The 14,971-nt window shown below is 31.8% G+C and overlaps 1 protein-coding gene across 1 annotated transcript in view; it reads left to right on the top strand.

Moving 5' to 3' along the window:
• Positions 1-1,878: 1,878 nt before the first annotated feature.
• Positions 1,879-14,971, top strand: part of LOC130666455 (ATPase family AAA domain-containing protein 2-like) — a 29,466-nt gene continuing 16,373 nt past the window's right edge. The window contains exons 1-5 of the mRNA XM_057467461.1: positions 1,879-2,199; positions 2,272-2,690; positions 3,711-3,902; positions 12,622-12,803; positions 12,879-13,065. Coding sequence (XP_057323444.1) covers positions 2,046-2,199; positions 2,272-2,690; positions 3,711-3,902; positions 12,622-12,803; positions 12,879-13,065 — 1,134 coding nt within the window. The 5' untranslated portion in view covers positions 1,879-2,045. The remainder of the gene's footprint in view (positions 2,200-2,271; positions 2,691-3,710; positions 3,903-12,621; positions 12,804-12,878; positions 13,066-14,971) is intronic.

The raw sequence follows: 14,971 nt of genomic DNA, 5'->3' as shown, positions 1-14,971 counted from the left end.
AGTACACCAATCGGATCGTTTTTTTTTTTCAAAATCTTCGTTTTTGAATGTTCTTTCAAGAAAAAAACACGTTTTTATTCTTAATCAATTCCTTCATTGTTTATTTTAAGTTTGAAGCAAAAAAAATGTTTTTTGGAAATGTATGCCCCCTCCGATTTTTTTGAAAAAATTCTCAAAAAAACTTGGATGAATTTAGAAAATTTTGAGACCAATCCGATCGTGGGCATACAATTCGTTCTATTTTTTTTCTTAATTCGAAAAAAATTTTTTTCCCTAAATATTGTTTTTCGACTTAATTTGACCAATGAACATTCTCAGATCAGTCTATTTAGATGCTATGATTTTTTTTTTAAATACTGTGCCGTTCGGAGTATACTATTTTTGGAAGTTTTTCTACTCATTCAATAAATAAATTTTAAAAATCAACTAAGAACTACTTATGAGTTATCTTTATGACCTAGGAGAAGTGGTACGTGGCCTTACTGGGACGATAGCCAATAAGGAACAAAAAATACCCAGGAAAGGATAGTAAATGAAATTGATCCGAATTTAAACCCCAAAGTAATAAACGAAGTTTATTTTTTTTGACGCTTAAACAATTTGTGAATTTCAAATTCAGTTGAATTTGAGTATTGTTTTACAAGTAAACTTCCATCTTCATTTGGTATCACGAAATGAAGTTTAATAGAACAGCAATTACAAAAGGAACTCAAAAACTTCATTGTGTGATACAAATTGACAATGGAAGTTTACTTGTAAAACAATACTTCTCCTAGTTCTTAGTTGATTTTTAAAATTTATTTATTGAATGAGTAGAAAAACTTCCAAAAATAGTATACTCCGAACGGCACAGTATTTAAAAAAAAAATCATAGCATCTAAATAGACTGATCTGAGAATGTTCATTGGTCAAATTAAGTCGAAAAACAATATTTAGGGAAAAAAATTTTTTTCGAATTAAGAAAAAAAATAGAACGAATTGTATGCCCACGATCGGATTGGTCTCAAAATTTTCTAAATTCATCCAAGTTTTTTTGAGAATTTTTTCAAAAAAATCGGAGGGGGCATACATTTCCAAAAAACATTTTTTTTGCTTCAAACTTAAAATAAACAATGAAGGAATTGATTAAGAATAAAAACGTGTTTTTTTCTTGAAAGAACATTCAAAAACGAAGATTTTGAAAAAAAAAACGATCCGATTGGTGTACTTTTCGCGAAGTTATAACCGTTTCAAAAAAAAAACCTCGTATTTTGAAAAAAATCGGTATCTCGGAAACGAGTAGTCAAAAAAATTTGAAAAAATTCATGAGAGCGTTTTTTATCAGCCTCTAAAACATATAAATTTTTTAAAAATATCGGAGGGGGTGACCTCAAAAAGTGGCCGATTTGGTATGGAATGCCCCATATACTATCGTCGGTATTAATGTCTGTCTGTTTATTTTCATATGTTTTGTATAGTTGGATTAGCGAGACTTTGAGCTTCGGTTTTTTACCCTCACCATCAAGGCGCAATATCTTAAGTATTGAATTTAGATGGTGGGGGTTAAAACCGAAAATATCCGAAACGCAAAGTCTCGCTAATCCAACTATATGTTAAATGTTTTCGAAACAGACAACCATTAATGACGGCGAAAGTATATTAATAATATGTAGATATACTAGCAATCACAATTTAAGCCCGAATGAAAAATAAATCCAGTTTGATAAGCTGGCCCTAATGATAATTATAATTGGATATCGGATTTAGGAAATTTCAGATTAAAAAACTAATCATTAGCATGGGTCAAATCACCTAATACAACTCATCCTTGCTATTGTCGTAACAATTTTTTTTTTTCCCAAGTTTCAGTCTTTTCAGTCAACTTCACGTTATTTGTCTCTGTCATTAAATTTATCTTGGTTAAAACTAAAAGACATCAAATTCATACGTAAACTACTACATTTATGCTAAAAATCGTTGTATTATTAAATTAATCGTGATTGTATATATTTTTCTATGCATTTTCGCTTTTTTTTTGTCAAGAATTCCTTAACGAAATTTTTAAAATGTCTAGTTTAAAAGATTTTTCTTGTATTGGTGGTTTGGAAAAGCATATCAAGATTGTTAAAGAAATGGTTTTATTTCCTCTTATTTATGGTGAACTATATTCAAAATTCAATTTGAAACCTCCAAGAGGATTACTGTTTTATGGCCCACCAGGTTTGTTCAATATTATATATTTTCAAGTTTAGTTGATAAATACTTTGATATCGTTAATTATTCTTATTGAAGGAACTGGAAAAACACTAGTAGCAAGTGCTTTGGCGATAGAGTGTAGTAGCTCCGAACGAAAAGTTTCATTTATATTTCGTAAAGGTTCTGACTGCCTTAGTAAATATGTCGGCGAGAGTGAAAAAAAACTAAGAAAAATATTTCAATCTGCTCAAGAAGCTAAACCTTGCATTATTTTTTTTGATGAAGTTGATGGATTAGCTCCGACCAGATCTAGTCGGCAAGATTTTGTCCATGCCAGCGTTGTTTCAACTCTTTTAGCTCTAATGGATGGTCTAGATAACAATTCAGAGATAATTGTTATTGGTGCAACAAATCGGTTAGAGGCAATTGATCCAGCACTCAGACGACCGGGCAGGTTTGACCGAGAGTTATATTTTCCACTGCCATGCTACATTGCCAGAAAAGATATTTTGTCGGTATGGACGTGATTACTTATTACATTACTGCAATCTGCTGTTTACCTTCCTGAGTCAGCAAGTATTGGATTTAAATAGTTTATAACTAAAATAATTTTTTTTATTACTTTGTCGATTATCTTATAAAAAATGGTTCAGATTGACGCGTATCTAGAAAATTTATTTATGAAAATCGAACTACATAATATTATATAAACATGAAAGTTTTGTAGATTATAAATTGAAACTTTAGTATAAATAACGAAGCAACAGTGCACGGAAAGAAAAATATTGTTAGAGTAAATATTAGTATCATTATTCTGGCTATACGCTTTATACTCATCTTGCTTAATGATACGCCGTACAACAAATTCAGTAATACAGAGTTTCCTCACAGTGGTTCGTCGAAATGACGATCGTATCCTTATTTTAGGCGTTGTATGAATATCTGACATGACTATTGCGTAAACTTCGTAATTAAGGCAATCGGCAACCGAGAATGATGCACCGTATAGCCAATTTAACTATACGGATACGAACGCTAGAAAAACAGTTACTTACATCAATGAAACTTTGAATGGACAATTTGAATGAAATTAAATGGACATGTGAGTATTCTTAAATCAGGTAACCTAATCGTTGTTCTGAGGATATGTCATTTGAAGATACAATGAATCGTCATTTTGACAATATTTTTCTCGCCGTGTGGTATAGTCGTCCCAACGAAAGCTTGAGATTTTTTTCCCACTAGTTTCTTTCCCTACCACCATAATACTAGAATGAGCGCATTCAGCATCAAATGTGCGCCACAAATAAAGCCACTAAAACGAACATTTAAAGCCTGGGGAAGAAACCGCAGTAGGAAAAAAATCCTAAGCTTTCGTTAGGACACCTATAGTTGCGAAGATGGAAAATTATGATCGTGATCGGAATTATAACCCGAGTTAGGAAGTCTTTGATTCCACGCTTGTTGATTTAACATGGGATATTTGTAAATTTCACTGATGATATCAATAATAATACAATGTAAAACTATAATAGGTGTACGTCAAAAGTTGGAAGCAAAAACCTTCCGTTAAATTTCTGGCTTACTTAGCGTCCAAAACAGTTGGATACTGTGGCAGTGATCTTCAAGCTTTATGTGCAGAAGCTGTAATGTGTTGTGTTAGAAGGCAGTATCCTCAAATATACTCATCTAAAACGAAATTCAACATTAATGAAAGAACTTTAAAGGTTAAGTTTATAAAAATAAATTCATAAATTCCCTAGCGAATTCGGTTACACCGAAAAAATAACTAAAACATACCTGGTATTTGAGTCTGATTTCGGTATATTTTCAGTAGAATTTTAAAAATATATACTCAAATCATACTCATCTATAATAATAATTTAGGTATGTTTTTAAACAATTTATACCGAAGTTATACTGAAATGATAAAATAATTTCTTAGATATCGATATATTTAATGTATTTAAGTATGTTAGTTGAATAATTTATTAAAATGTTTTTTTAATAAATAATTAAAAAAAAAAGCGATAACTGACTGAGGTTTTGAACTTGTGACTTATCAGTTGAGAGTCTCGTTAAGTTCTCATGGCGCTGTCACAGGTCTCGGTGAAACGAACAATTTTATTTTTATTTATGGTTTGTTTTTTTTATGCATTATATTTGTGTTAATTATCTACCCTCGCAGATTTGAATCACGGTGGAAACACCGTGGAAGTGTAAACACCGTGGATCCACCGTGGTTACCCGGTGGGTTTGTTCCATTTTACCACCGGGTATACACAGTGTATCCACTGTGATTACGCGGTGTATCCACCGTGATTCCACGGTGGCTTTGTGCTATTTCACCACCGTGGTTCCACGGTGGATACACCGCGTAATCACAGTGGTACAATGAAACAAACCCACCGTGTTTCCACCGTGATTCAAATCTGCGAAGGTATACTGTTATTGCAATAGAATTAACTAAATAATAAATTAATGATAATTGTATGTCTATCAAACATAAACAGAATTCTTTTCTTTAACATTGAAATTTTTTTTTATTTTGGTAAAAGAAAAAAAAACATAGAAGAAGTAAATAACAGGGGTTCGTACTTCTCTCTCTATTACACTGAAGTCCACGAACGGTATTATCTTTGTTGCAATTTTGTTTCAAAAAATATAATTTTTCAAGATATTATCACTTTTTCAGGGTAAAATATAAATATTATCATATAAATTTCATGGGAAATTAAATTTCTTTCAAAATTGGCCTTCTGGTAAAAACTTGAAATTTATAGTTATTCAGAAACTGGTAGTTTTATGTTTAGATAGTCACATTTCTCGTTATTTGGTGGCTTTCATCAAGAATTGCTATTATCTTTGTAACTATCAACTTTGAATAAACTTTTTTAGGTCTGTTTTATAGTAAATTGAATTTTCTATGAAATTTTTATGATAAAATTTATTTTTTACCCTGAAAAAGTAATAATATCTTGAAAAATTTCATGCTTTAGAGCAAAATTGCAATTATCTCAATAATTATCAACTTTACGTAATTTTATTATATAACCTTTTTTGTAGATAATTAAATCTCCAATCAAATTAAGTTGGAAAAAAAATTTTAAACAACTTCTAACTTTAGCGGGATTTGGCGAGCCTAAGATATCGACCTAAAATTTGTTTTGTTTTCCGACAAATTTTTTTTTTTTGTACAAAGAAAACTATTTTTGGTATTAATAATGAAAATAAAAAAAAACGGATTTTCGGCCCACCCTACTATCTATTGCTAAAAAGCGTTAGAATACTAAACACTCAATTGAAATAGTATTTTTATAATTTTCGATGTATTCAAAAAATTTATTTACTTCAAACTTCAAAGAAAAGTTTTTCCTTTTTCCCAGGTAAAGACCTATATAGAAAGAAAGATATTGTCCTCAATCTCTCTGATTTCGGTAAAATTTGAGTATAAATCATGCTTGAAATAGATATTTTTCCATTATCATTTGAGTATTAAGAATTCAAAAAGATACCCAAAACATGAGACGATTAGAGTATAATCTGGGTATGAATTGGGTATAATTCTTAAAACATACCGAAATATTTATCAATTTCTACTATACCGGAAATAAACCCAAAAGAAACTTAAATTTTCGGTATCAACGAGCTCGCTAGGGTTTTAATAAATATCCCTAACGGACCCAAATTACGGTAAACCCACCGTAAATTACGGTAATCCACCGTAAAATACCGATTTACCGTAAATTACGGTGGATTTACCGTAAAATACGGAAATACGGTAATCCACCGTAAATTACGGTAATTCGGTAATCCACCCGAATTTTTTACGGTAGATTTATCGTATTCGACGGTAAATTTACGGTATACCCGCCGTAATTTACGGTAATCCACCGTAAAGTACCGTTTTACCGTAAATTACGGTGGATTTACTGTAATTTACGGTAAATCTACTCGAATTTTACGGTATTCTACGGTAGATTTACGGTAAAAATACCGTCAATTTACGGTAAATCAGGTCTGCTAGGGATATGAATATGAATCCTACAAGCTCACCTCGAATAAACAATTTACAGAAAACTCGTGTCAAAAATAGGTACCCAAAATATTAATTCCTATTATTCATAAATAGCTACATATCGTCGTCCTCAGTAGAACAACACCTAACTCTATTTTTGTATATTATACAGCAGGAGAAATCAAAAGCAGTGAAAAGTCATTTATTGAATTTAAAAAAAAAATCTGAGCGTCAGGTGGCCCTGCGGGTCAGCCCCAAAACTTCCCACTGTTTTTGAGCTCAAGGAGATTGAAAACATTACAGCGAGTATATTTTCGAGCTCTTCGAGATTAAAAATGCTATTACATGCAATTATTTTTTTATGAGCTTTTTAAACTCTAACAAGTTACGTTTTATGCTAGAGTTTGAAAAGTTAAAAATCGAAAATCATTAATGAAGAAGCGGTTTTTAAATTGTTATTCCCGATTATGTTCTCTGAAATAAATGTATTGAGGCAGAAATCAATGTCAGTAATCAAAATCAAGATTTGAATGAGTTTTGACTCAGGTCAGAGCAATAATATATGAAATATCCAAGAAATAGTTATTGGCGTAACTAGTAGGGTAAGTGATTAATAATGTATCAGCGCGATGCGTTTAGCACGAGCCGCAGGTGCACAGGCACGAGCGAAGCGAGTGCATACTGCGCACCGGAGACGAGTGCTAAACACATCGCGGGTGACGGATTATGACTTACCCTACATGTTGCGCCCATAGTTTTATTCAACTCATATGCGCTATTCACGTTTTATTAATCGCCTAAAAAGCGAAGTCTCAATAGCTGTTTAGTGACATGGTGAAAAAAAAGCATTCGGCATCACAACCTTGGCTACTCAATGGGTAACAACAGGGAATTGTAATTACCCCATATTCAGTAAGAGCTTGAAAGATAGTTACGTTTATTTTCATTACGTCACAATGGCCGGGATAGTAGACATCTTTATTGCGTTTTGACAAATAATTTTTCACCAGTCGGTAAACGGCCATTTAGGATTCGCATTTTAGGCATGATAAAACGTGAATAGCGCGCATGAGTTGAATAAAATATTAAAAACTGTGTTTTTTCAATTTTTCGCTGATAATATGATTTAAACTAAAAAACAAGTTGGGTGAAATTATATGATAATCACAAGAGACTATAAAGAGGAAGAGTTCAGGTATGATTCCAGACACATTTTAGTACATTTTATATTGATTTATCCGGAAAAATACCATTATACACTTATCCAAAAAATTAAAAAAAAAAGAAAAATTTTATAAATTTTTTAGTGATTTTTGGAAGGCTGTATTTTCGTAAAAAATGATCGTATCAAAAAAACAAAAAAAGCAAATTGAAACTTAAAGTCTCTAGTTTAAAGATCTTCCAGCAAAATATTTTTTCGAGTCACGGTTTTTGCGGAATTATAAGAAAAAGGTCGAGACGAAATTTTTCTAAATTTTTTGGTTTTGTTTTTAAGGTCTACGGGGCCGGGAAAAATTTTTTTCAAAAAAACGAATTCATGGCTCGCTTAGGAACTTTATTCAGCTACAATTTCCTTTTTTTATTTCTCTGTACGAAAATTTTTCGGATTTTCTTTCATTTTTGCGTTAGTTATTCAGTAAATGTAAGGTAAAGAGAAAAAACAAAAAAAAAAAACTGAATAAAACGTAAAAGAAAAAAAGTAAAAAGATTCTTGTTTTATCTCGTTTTTCGGAAAAATTTTTTTTTATTCTCTTTACCTTACATTTACTGAATAACTAACGCAAAAATGAAAGAAAATCCGAAAAAAATTGATTTTTTCATTTTGATTTTTTTGTTTATTTAATTAATTTTTTTTGTTTATTTAATTTTTTGGATAAGTTTATATTATTTTTTTTAACTTTTCAGCGCCGATATGTTTCGAACTAATAAACTTATTTAGACGCTTGAGGTGGCAATCGGCTCGTTTTCTTGAATTTTAGAGCTGATAACAATTTGATATCGATCGGTCCTGCCATCTTGAAGATATTTGGAAAAACCCGTTTTTCACCATTTCGTTCTCCAACGATATCTCTCGAAAAAATTAACCGATTGAGATGGTTAAGGCGACGATCGACGCGTTTTATAAAGTTCGAGAGCTGATCAGATTTTGGATAATTTGCATAGAAAAAATATTATTTTGATATGGTTATGCCTGTTAATGTATGATCATGCCTGATATCAGATATGACCAGGCCTGTTCGTGCATGATCATGTCTACAGCGTTCAATACTTCAGGTCTGATCATGCGTGACGATTCCTGACCATGTCTGATCAAGCCTGATATATGGGATTAAATTTGAAAAATTTAGTTATACTTATATATACCTAACGTGGTTATAATTATATATAACTTATACATAATTCTATATAACTATTTATCAATAATTAATAAATTAGATATTGTTACGTTAGGGCTTACGTACACCTGCAGTTAAGATGGAGTTATGCACCTTCTCGTGAGTCTGACCCAGCTAGATCTAATGAGACTCGTCTACTTAAATAATTTACCCGAAATGGCCTTACAATCTAAATTAATACTAGTACTTAGCCTACATTGTTGTTCGGTGATGATCCTGATGCTCTGGATGAATGGCTTGGTCCTATAGGATAACCCCGTTGAACCTGATAGTCGCTCCTGATATGAGATCGCTTCGATGCTTAACTGAAGGAGGGTGGACGGGTGATGAGAGGAATTCACTATCGCTTTATTTGTTGTTGAAACTTTTATTTAACAGCAACAACTCACAACTGCCACTGTTATCAATCACACCTCTTACTACAACCTGTATTGATCGACTAAATTCTCTCAATACAATATAATAACTATTACCATTACTTGTGCAGGACTTGATCAACGCACTGATATAATTTCTGATGATCCTGGTGATAATTTTAAGTAATTCACTACTTAATACGTTCTGACTAAGTGCAGGTTGTATCTATTATCAATTTCCGGTCTAAAGGCGCGAAACACGCGCTCTCACGCCTTTTTATAGGCTTCCGCGCTATCTTGGTTGCACGTGACACTTACCTCTGAGCGGTCCCGGAGGCGCACGATCTAGCATCGTAACAATGTAAAATTTTGCTGACTAAGAATCTATAAGACAAGATTTTTATCACTTGAAGTCCATACGAAACTTATTTATCAAGTCAATCTCTTAGGTCAATGGGTAGCGGGTCAAACTTTCAAGCGCGAGTTCCACGCGTGGAATCCTGCACGTCTGAAGTTTTTTTTATTTTTATAGAAATATTTATATATAATTATTAGGGTGCTTCATTTCGGAGCCAGATTTTTTTTTCAAGTGCATGTGGAAAAAACCATAGTTCAATACAAAAAAAAAATTTTCGCGCATGAAAAAAATTCTTTGTCGATTACAGACCTAGCTCATTGAAAAATTCGATTTTCCCATTTAAATAACATAGGAAAAATTTTTTTTTTAGCTTCAAGTATTTTTAACCTCGTTAACAAATCAATAGATCAAATAGACTAATACATATTTCTGTAGGAAATTGAACGCTCTACAAAAAAGGTCTCTTATCATTTTTCGATAAATCTATCTGTTTCAAAGTTATTAGAGCTCGAAGTACAGTTGGAGATCGTTTTACTTTTCCGGTGAAACTATCAGACTTATCACAAAATGTTATAAAATCTTTTTTGTTGCCAATTTTATTTTCTATAAATTATTATCAGTAAAGTTTTTCCAAATTCTGCATTGTTTTCTAGTTATTTTCATTTCAATGTCAAGCTCTTGAAATCGATCAGAACCACTTTTTTAAGAGCTTGAAATTAAAATGAAAATAACTAGAAAAAAATGCGGAATTTGAAAAAACTTGACTGATAATAATTTGTAAAAAATAAAATTGTCAACGAAAACGACCGAACAAAATTTTGTGATAAGTCTGATAGTTTCACCGGAAAAGTAAAAAGGTCTCAAACTTTACTTCGAGCTCTAATAACTTTTGAATAGATGGATTTATCGAAAAATGCGAAGAGACCTTTTTTGAAGAGCGTTCAATTTCCTACGAAAGTATATATTAGTCTATTTGATCTATTGATTTGTTAACGAGGTTAAAAATACTTAAAGCTAAAAAAAAAATTTTTCCCATGTTATTTAAACGGGAAAATCGAATTTCTCAATGAGCTAGGTCTGTCATCGACATAGATTTTTTTTTCTTGCGTAAAAATTTTTTTTTTGTGTTGAACTATGGTTTTTTCCACATGCACTTGAAAAACAAAAAATCTGGCTCCGAAATGAAGCACCGTATTAATTATATATAGTTATACATAATTATATAGGGCTATTTTTATATACACTTTCTAATCACTTTAAATGCTTTTTAATTCTAAAGTAATATCTTAATTTCTGTCCCCAGTTATAGTTTGAAATCAATTCCGATCATAACCGTTGACAGATATTCGGGTCTTATTACAGGATTGGAAAGTATTTAAATTGATTAAAAATCTTTAATCCGTCCAAACAATTTGTAATTCTTAAATAATATTCAAATTTTTGTCAGTAGTAATAACTAAAAATTAAATTCTCAAGATAAAAAAAATTAAACAATTTCAACAATTTTAACAAAATGTTAGACTTTCTGCCACGAAATTGATGCCGGAGATACGTACTTTCGACCAAGGTATGAAGAAAAATTTTTTTTCTTATCGCATTTTATTCTCCGGCGTACTTTTCATTGAATTTTATTTAATCCTAAAAATAGAATTAGAAATGATTTGAAGGTATGAAAAATTTTTCAATCCTTTCGAATCATTTTGTTTAGTCACAGCATGTATTGGACTTAGTTAAAGCTAAGCTAATTGAAAGATTTATGCAGGCAAATTTTAAAAAGGTGACGTTACGAAATGTTTTCACCGCTTTTTTTCGGTAATACTTCAGTACATATAAGTATTTGATTTAATCTCCTATTATGTATAGCCTTGCAACCATTCAATCTTTCTCCTAACAATATAAGCAACTTTTAAGATATCAGGAAGTAATTTTCTTATCGCGTATAAATGTAAAATAAGACTTGCATTAGTAAACATGTATTCAATATGAAAAGACCATGAATAAGCAATATTTTTGGTTTGAGATAATTGTTGATAGTGTTATATTCAACCCGACTAGAAATTGTAGTGAGGCGGTAGTTTGCTCCAAATAAGGCATGCCGAATGTCAAACTTGGGGCAAGTGAGGCATCCAAACGAGGCCGATGTTTGGGATGTAACGCAGTTGCGAGACTCAACGTTACTTGGCTTCCAAATTCGGCGGCAGTTTGGAAGCCACACTTGCTGCAAGGGTCCTAAACCTAAAGTATCCTAAGCTTAGCTTCCGAATTCGGTGGCAGTTCGGAAGCCACACTTGCTGCAAGAGTCCTAAGCCTAAAGTGTCCTAAGCTTAGCTTCCGAATTCGGTGGCAGTTTGGAAGCCAAAGCTTGGCAAAATTAAAAAAAAAGACTTATTCAATTTCTGTATTTTTTTTTTTTTTTTTTTTAATGATGCGGGAATCAATCACATTTTGTGATCAATTTAATTTCTAACCGAGTAGAAATTTTTAATTTAGGGAAAAAACGCTATAAATATTAACCGACCGCACACGATTTAGTGGGATTCGAACCCGGGACCATACGCACGAAAGACCGACGCTTTAACGACTAGGCTACGCTACCGACAGCGACTACTAAGTTTACTTGTGCTATATGAGATTGAAAGAGCAAAATATAATTGAAAATCTATTATTAGTAATAACAAAAAAATTTCTTTTTTTTTCGTGCACTATAAAATCCTGTAGGTAAATAATTGTGATATGTGTAATTTTGGTTATATAGTTATGTATAAAATCGTTTAAAAAGTATATAGGCACTATATATGGCCACGTATGGTCCTTAGAGTGTTTAGAAAAAAAAAAAAAATTTTTTTTTGTAATGGTATCCAAAAATTGAAAGTATGACTAAAAATAAAAATTATAGTACCACTTCAAGCTCCATTTTTCTATTTTTCATCTAAATAACACAAGAAAAAAATTTTGTTTTTTTAGAATTTTTCAACTCAAAAACAAATCAACGGATTTTTATGCACAGTAAATATTCTTGTAGTAAATTGAACGGCCAAATTAAGCTGTTTCGGCCTTTTTTCGGTGATCAGTTACATTAAAATGAAAATTTATTAATGTAACGAGACCAAACTTCACCTCCGTTTTACGGGAGGCCGTTTCCGTACTCCTTTTGGCATACACGCGTCGTGAATCATCCCTACTCCCGTCCCAGACGATACTCCTAGTCGAAAAATATAATTGGGTGACGACTAAGAGTAGACAAAACGCTTTATATTCGAGGTGTGCCAAAACTTTAGATTCACATATTAATTCGCCAACTTATAAACTTTATCGCAGGTTGAAAAACAAGACTTTGTATTGGCGCAGCGAAGTATTGTTCCTGCTTCATGTCGAGTTAAATCAATACTTGTAAAATGTTTGTCAAGTTACATTTATCCTCTCTTAGAAAATAATTTCCATTCTATTTTAAATATTATACGATCTCTTTGTCCATCAGAGATGCTTATTCCGAAGAATACGTAAGTAATTTTGTATTTTTCAGGCATTATACATAATTAAAGATACAATCTTCAACGTTCAACTTTCATTAATAGCTCAAGTCCTTCTGTTTCCAAATCAACTCATTGTCCAAGACTTTTACTTTGTGGTCGAGATAACTGTCATACTCGCCATTTAGGTCCTGCTATTCTACATAACATTGAAAATTTACCATGTCATTTATTAGATGTCGTAAGCCTCTTTGAAGAAACTGGAAGAACTGTTCAGGAAACCATAATTCAAGTAATTACAGTACTTAACATTCTCACTGGAATTTTTTTAACTGAACTTGTCTTTTAATTAACTTTTATGCAACGTTTACAAAATACGTCGAACTTCATGGTAAAAAAAGTAAAAAAAATCTGAGCGGCCAACCTCAAATCTTCCTGCTGTTTTCGAGTTCAAGGAGCTTGAAAACATTGCTGTGAATATATTTTCAAGCTCTTTGAGCTCGAAAATGCTTTTAATGCTATTATTTTTTTATGAGCTTTTCAAGCTCTAACAAGTTAAGTTTTATGCTAAAGTTTGAAAATTTAAGAATCAAAAATTATTAATGAAGAAGCTGTTTTTTAATTTTTATTCCCGATTATGTTCAATGAAATAAATGTAGTGAGGCAAAAATCAATTTCAGTGATCAAAATCAAGATTTAAATGAGTTTTGAGTTAGGTATATGTCAGAGCAATAATATATAAAATATCCGAGAAAAATATTAAAAACGGTGTTTTTTCAATTTTTTGCTGGTAATATGATTTAAGGGGTTAGGTGGGTTTCAGAGATTCAAAAAAAGGGTAATTTTACTATTTTTTTTTAATACATACAATCATATATTTTATTTCAACGATTCAGCATATCAGAGATACATATTTAAAAAGTTTATTGTGAAATTTTTAATTAAAAATTCAGAAAACTCAGCCGTTAGCACCTCATTTCCCTTGACGCCTAAAAAAAAAATCTGTCTATCGGTTGACCCTGCGGGCCAGCACCAAAACTTCCCGCTGTTTTTGAGCTCAAGGAGCTAGAAAACATTGTTGTAGATACATTTCCGAGCTCTTCGAGCTCGAAAATACTTTGGTTTACCATTGTTTTCGAAAAAAAACCGTTTTTTAGAACTTCTTTCTCCCACGATATCTCGCGAACGAATGAACCGATTGAGACGATTGAGTTGGCAATCGACGTATTTTATCGAGTTCTAAAGCCGATCAGATTTTGGAATTGATTTATCTGGTCGTTTCTGAGATATTTCAAAAAAACTAAAAAAAATTTTTTTTTTTATTTCTTACGACAACGGTTTCTCTTGAACGAATGAACCGATTTTGATGGTTGAGGTGGCCTTCGACGCGGCTTATAAAGCTCTAGAGCCCAGTCGATTTTGAAATCAATCCATCGAGCACATTAAAAGTTATCCAAAAAAAACATTTTTGAAAAAATTTTATTTTCGGAATATCTCTGAACGAGCCCTACCGTTAACCTCGGCTTCAAGATATTGACAATCCGCGTCGAATGACACCTTAAAGTTCAAAATCGGTTCATCCGCTCAAAAGATACAGGTATTTACATACGTACGTACGTACGTACATACATACATGCATACACACACTCGGACATCATTTGGAAATTAGTCAGAATAGCTTCCTAGGACCTCAAAACGTCGACATCTGATGGAAATTCGATTTTCGTAAATCGGACCGTAACCAATAACTTCCCGAATTTTTGAAAATTTACAATTTTTTTAGCGGGAAGTTAAAAATGCTTTCGCCGTGGACAGCATAACTCATTATTGGTTTATCTAAATTCAAAAAACCAAAAATATTTCGTTAGTGCATGGATGAATCTCGTTATTGGACGAAGGAAAAAAAAATTTTAATTTAAATTTTTGAGACTTTGAACAAAAAAACACATTGTTTGGTCAAATTTTTGCCATGTATTGGCTCGAAAAAATTAGTTGTAATAAAAAAACAATCCTTCGTTCAATGACTAGATAATATTATTTCAAAGATGTGGGAAAAATTTGAACAAAATCGCTTCAGAACTTTTCGAGAAATCGTGTCCACCGACTTAAAAAATTGAGTTTTGAGATAAACGCGCTTAAAGTTTTAAATTGAAATAACATGCAAAAAAATTTTTCTTTTTAACTTCCATAGAATCATC

This window comes from Microplitis mediator, chromosome 4 (genome assembly GCF_029852145.1).
Source record: "Microplitis mediator isolate UGA2020A chromosome 4, iyMicMedi2.1, whole genome shotgun sequence".
Lineage (NCBI taxonomy): Eukaryota > Metazoa > Arthropoda > Insecta > Hymenoptera > Braconidae > Microplitis > Microplitis mediator.
The sequence above is the reverse complement of the archived record's forward strand: the minus strand, read 5'-3'. Positions and strand labels throughout refer to the sequence as shown.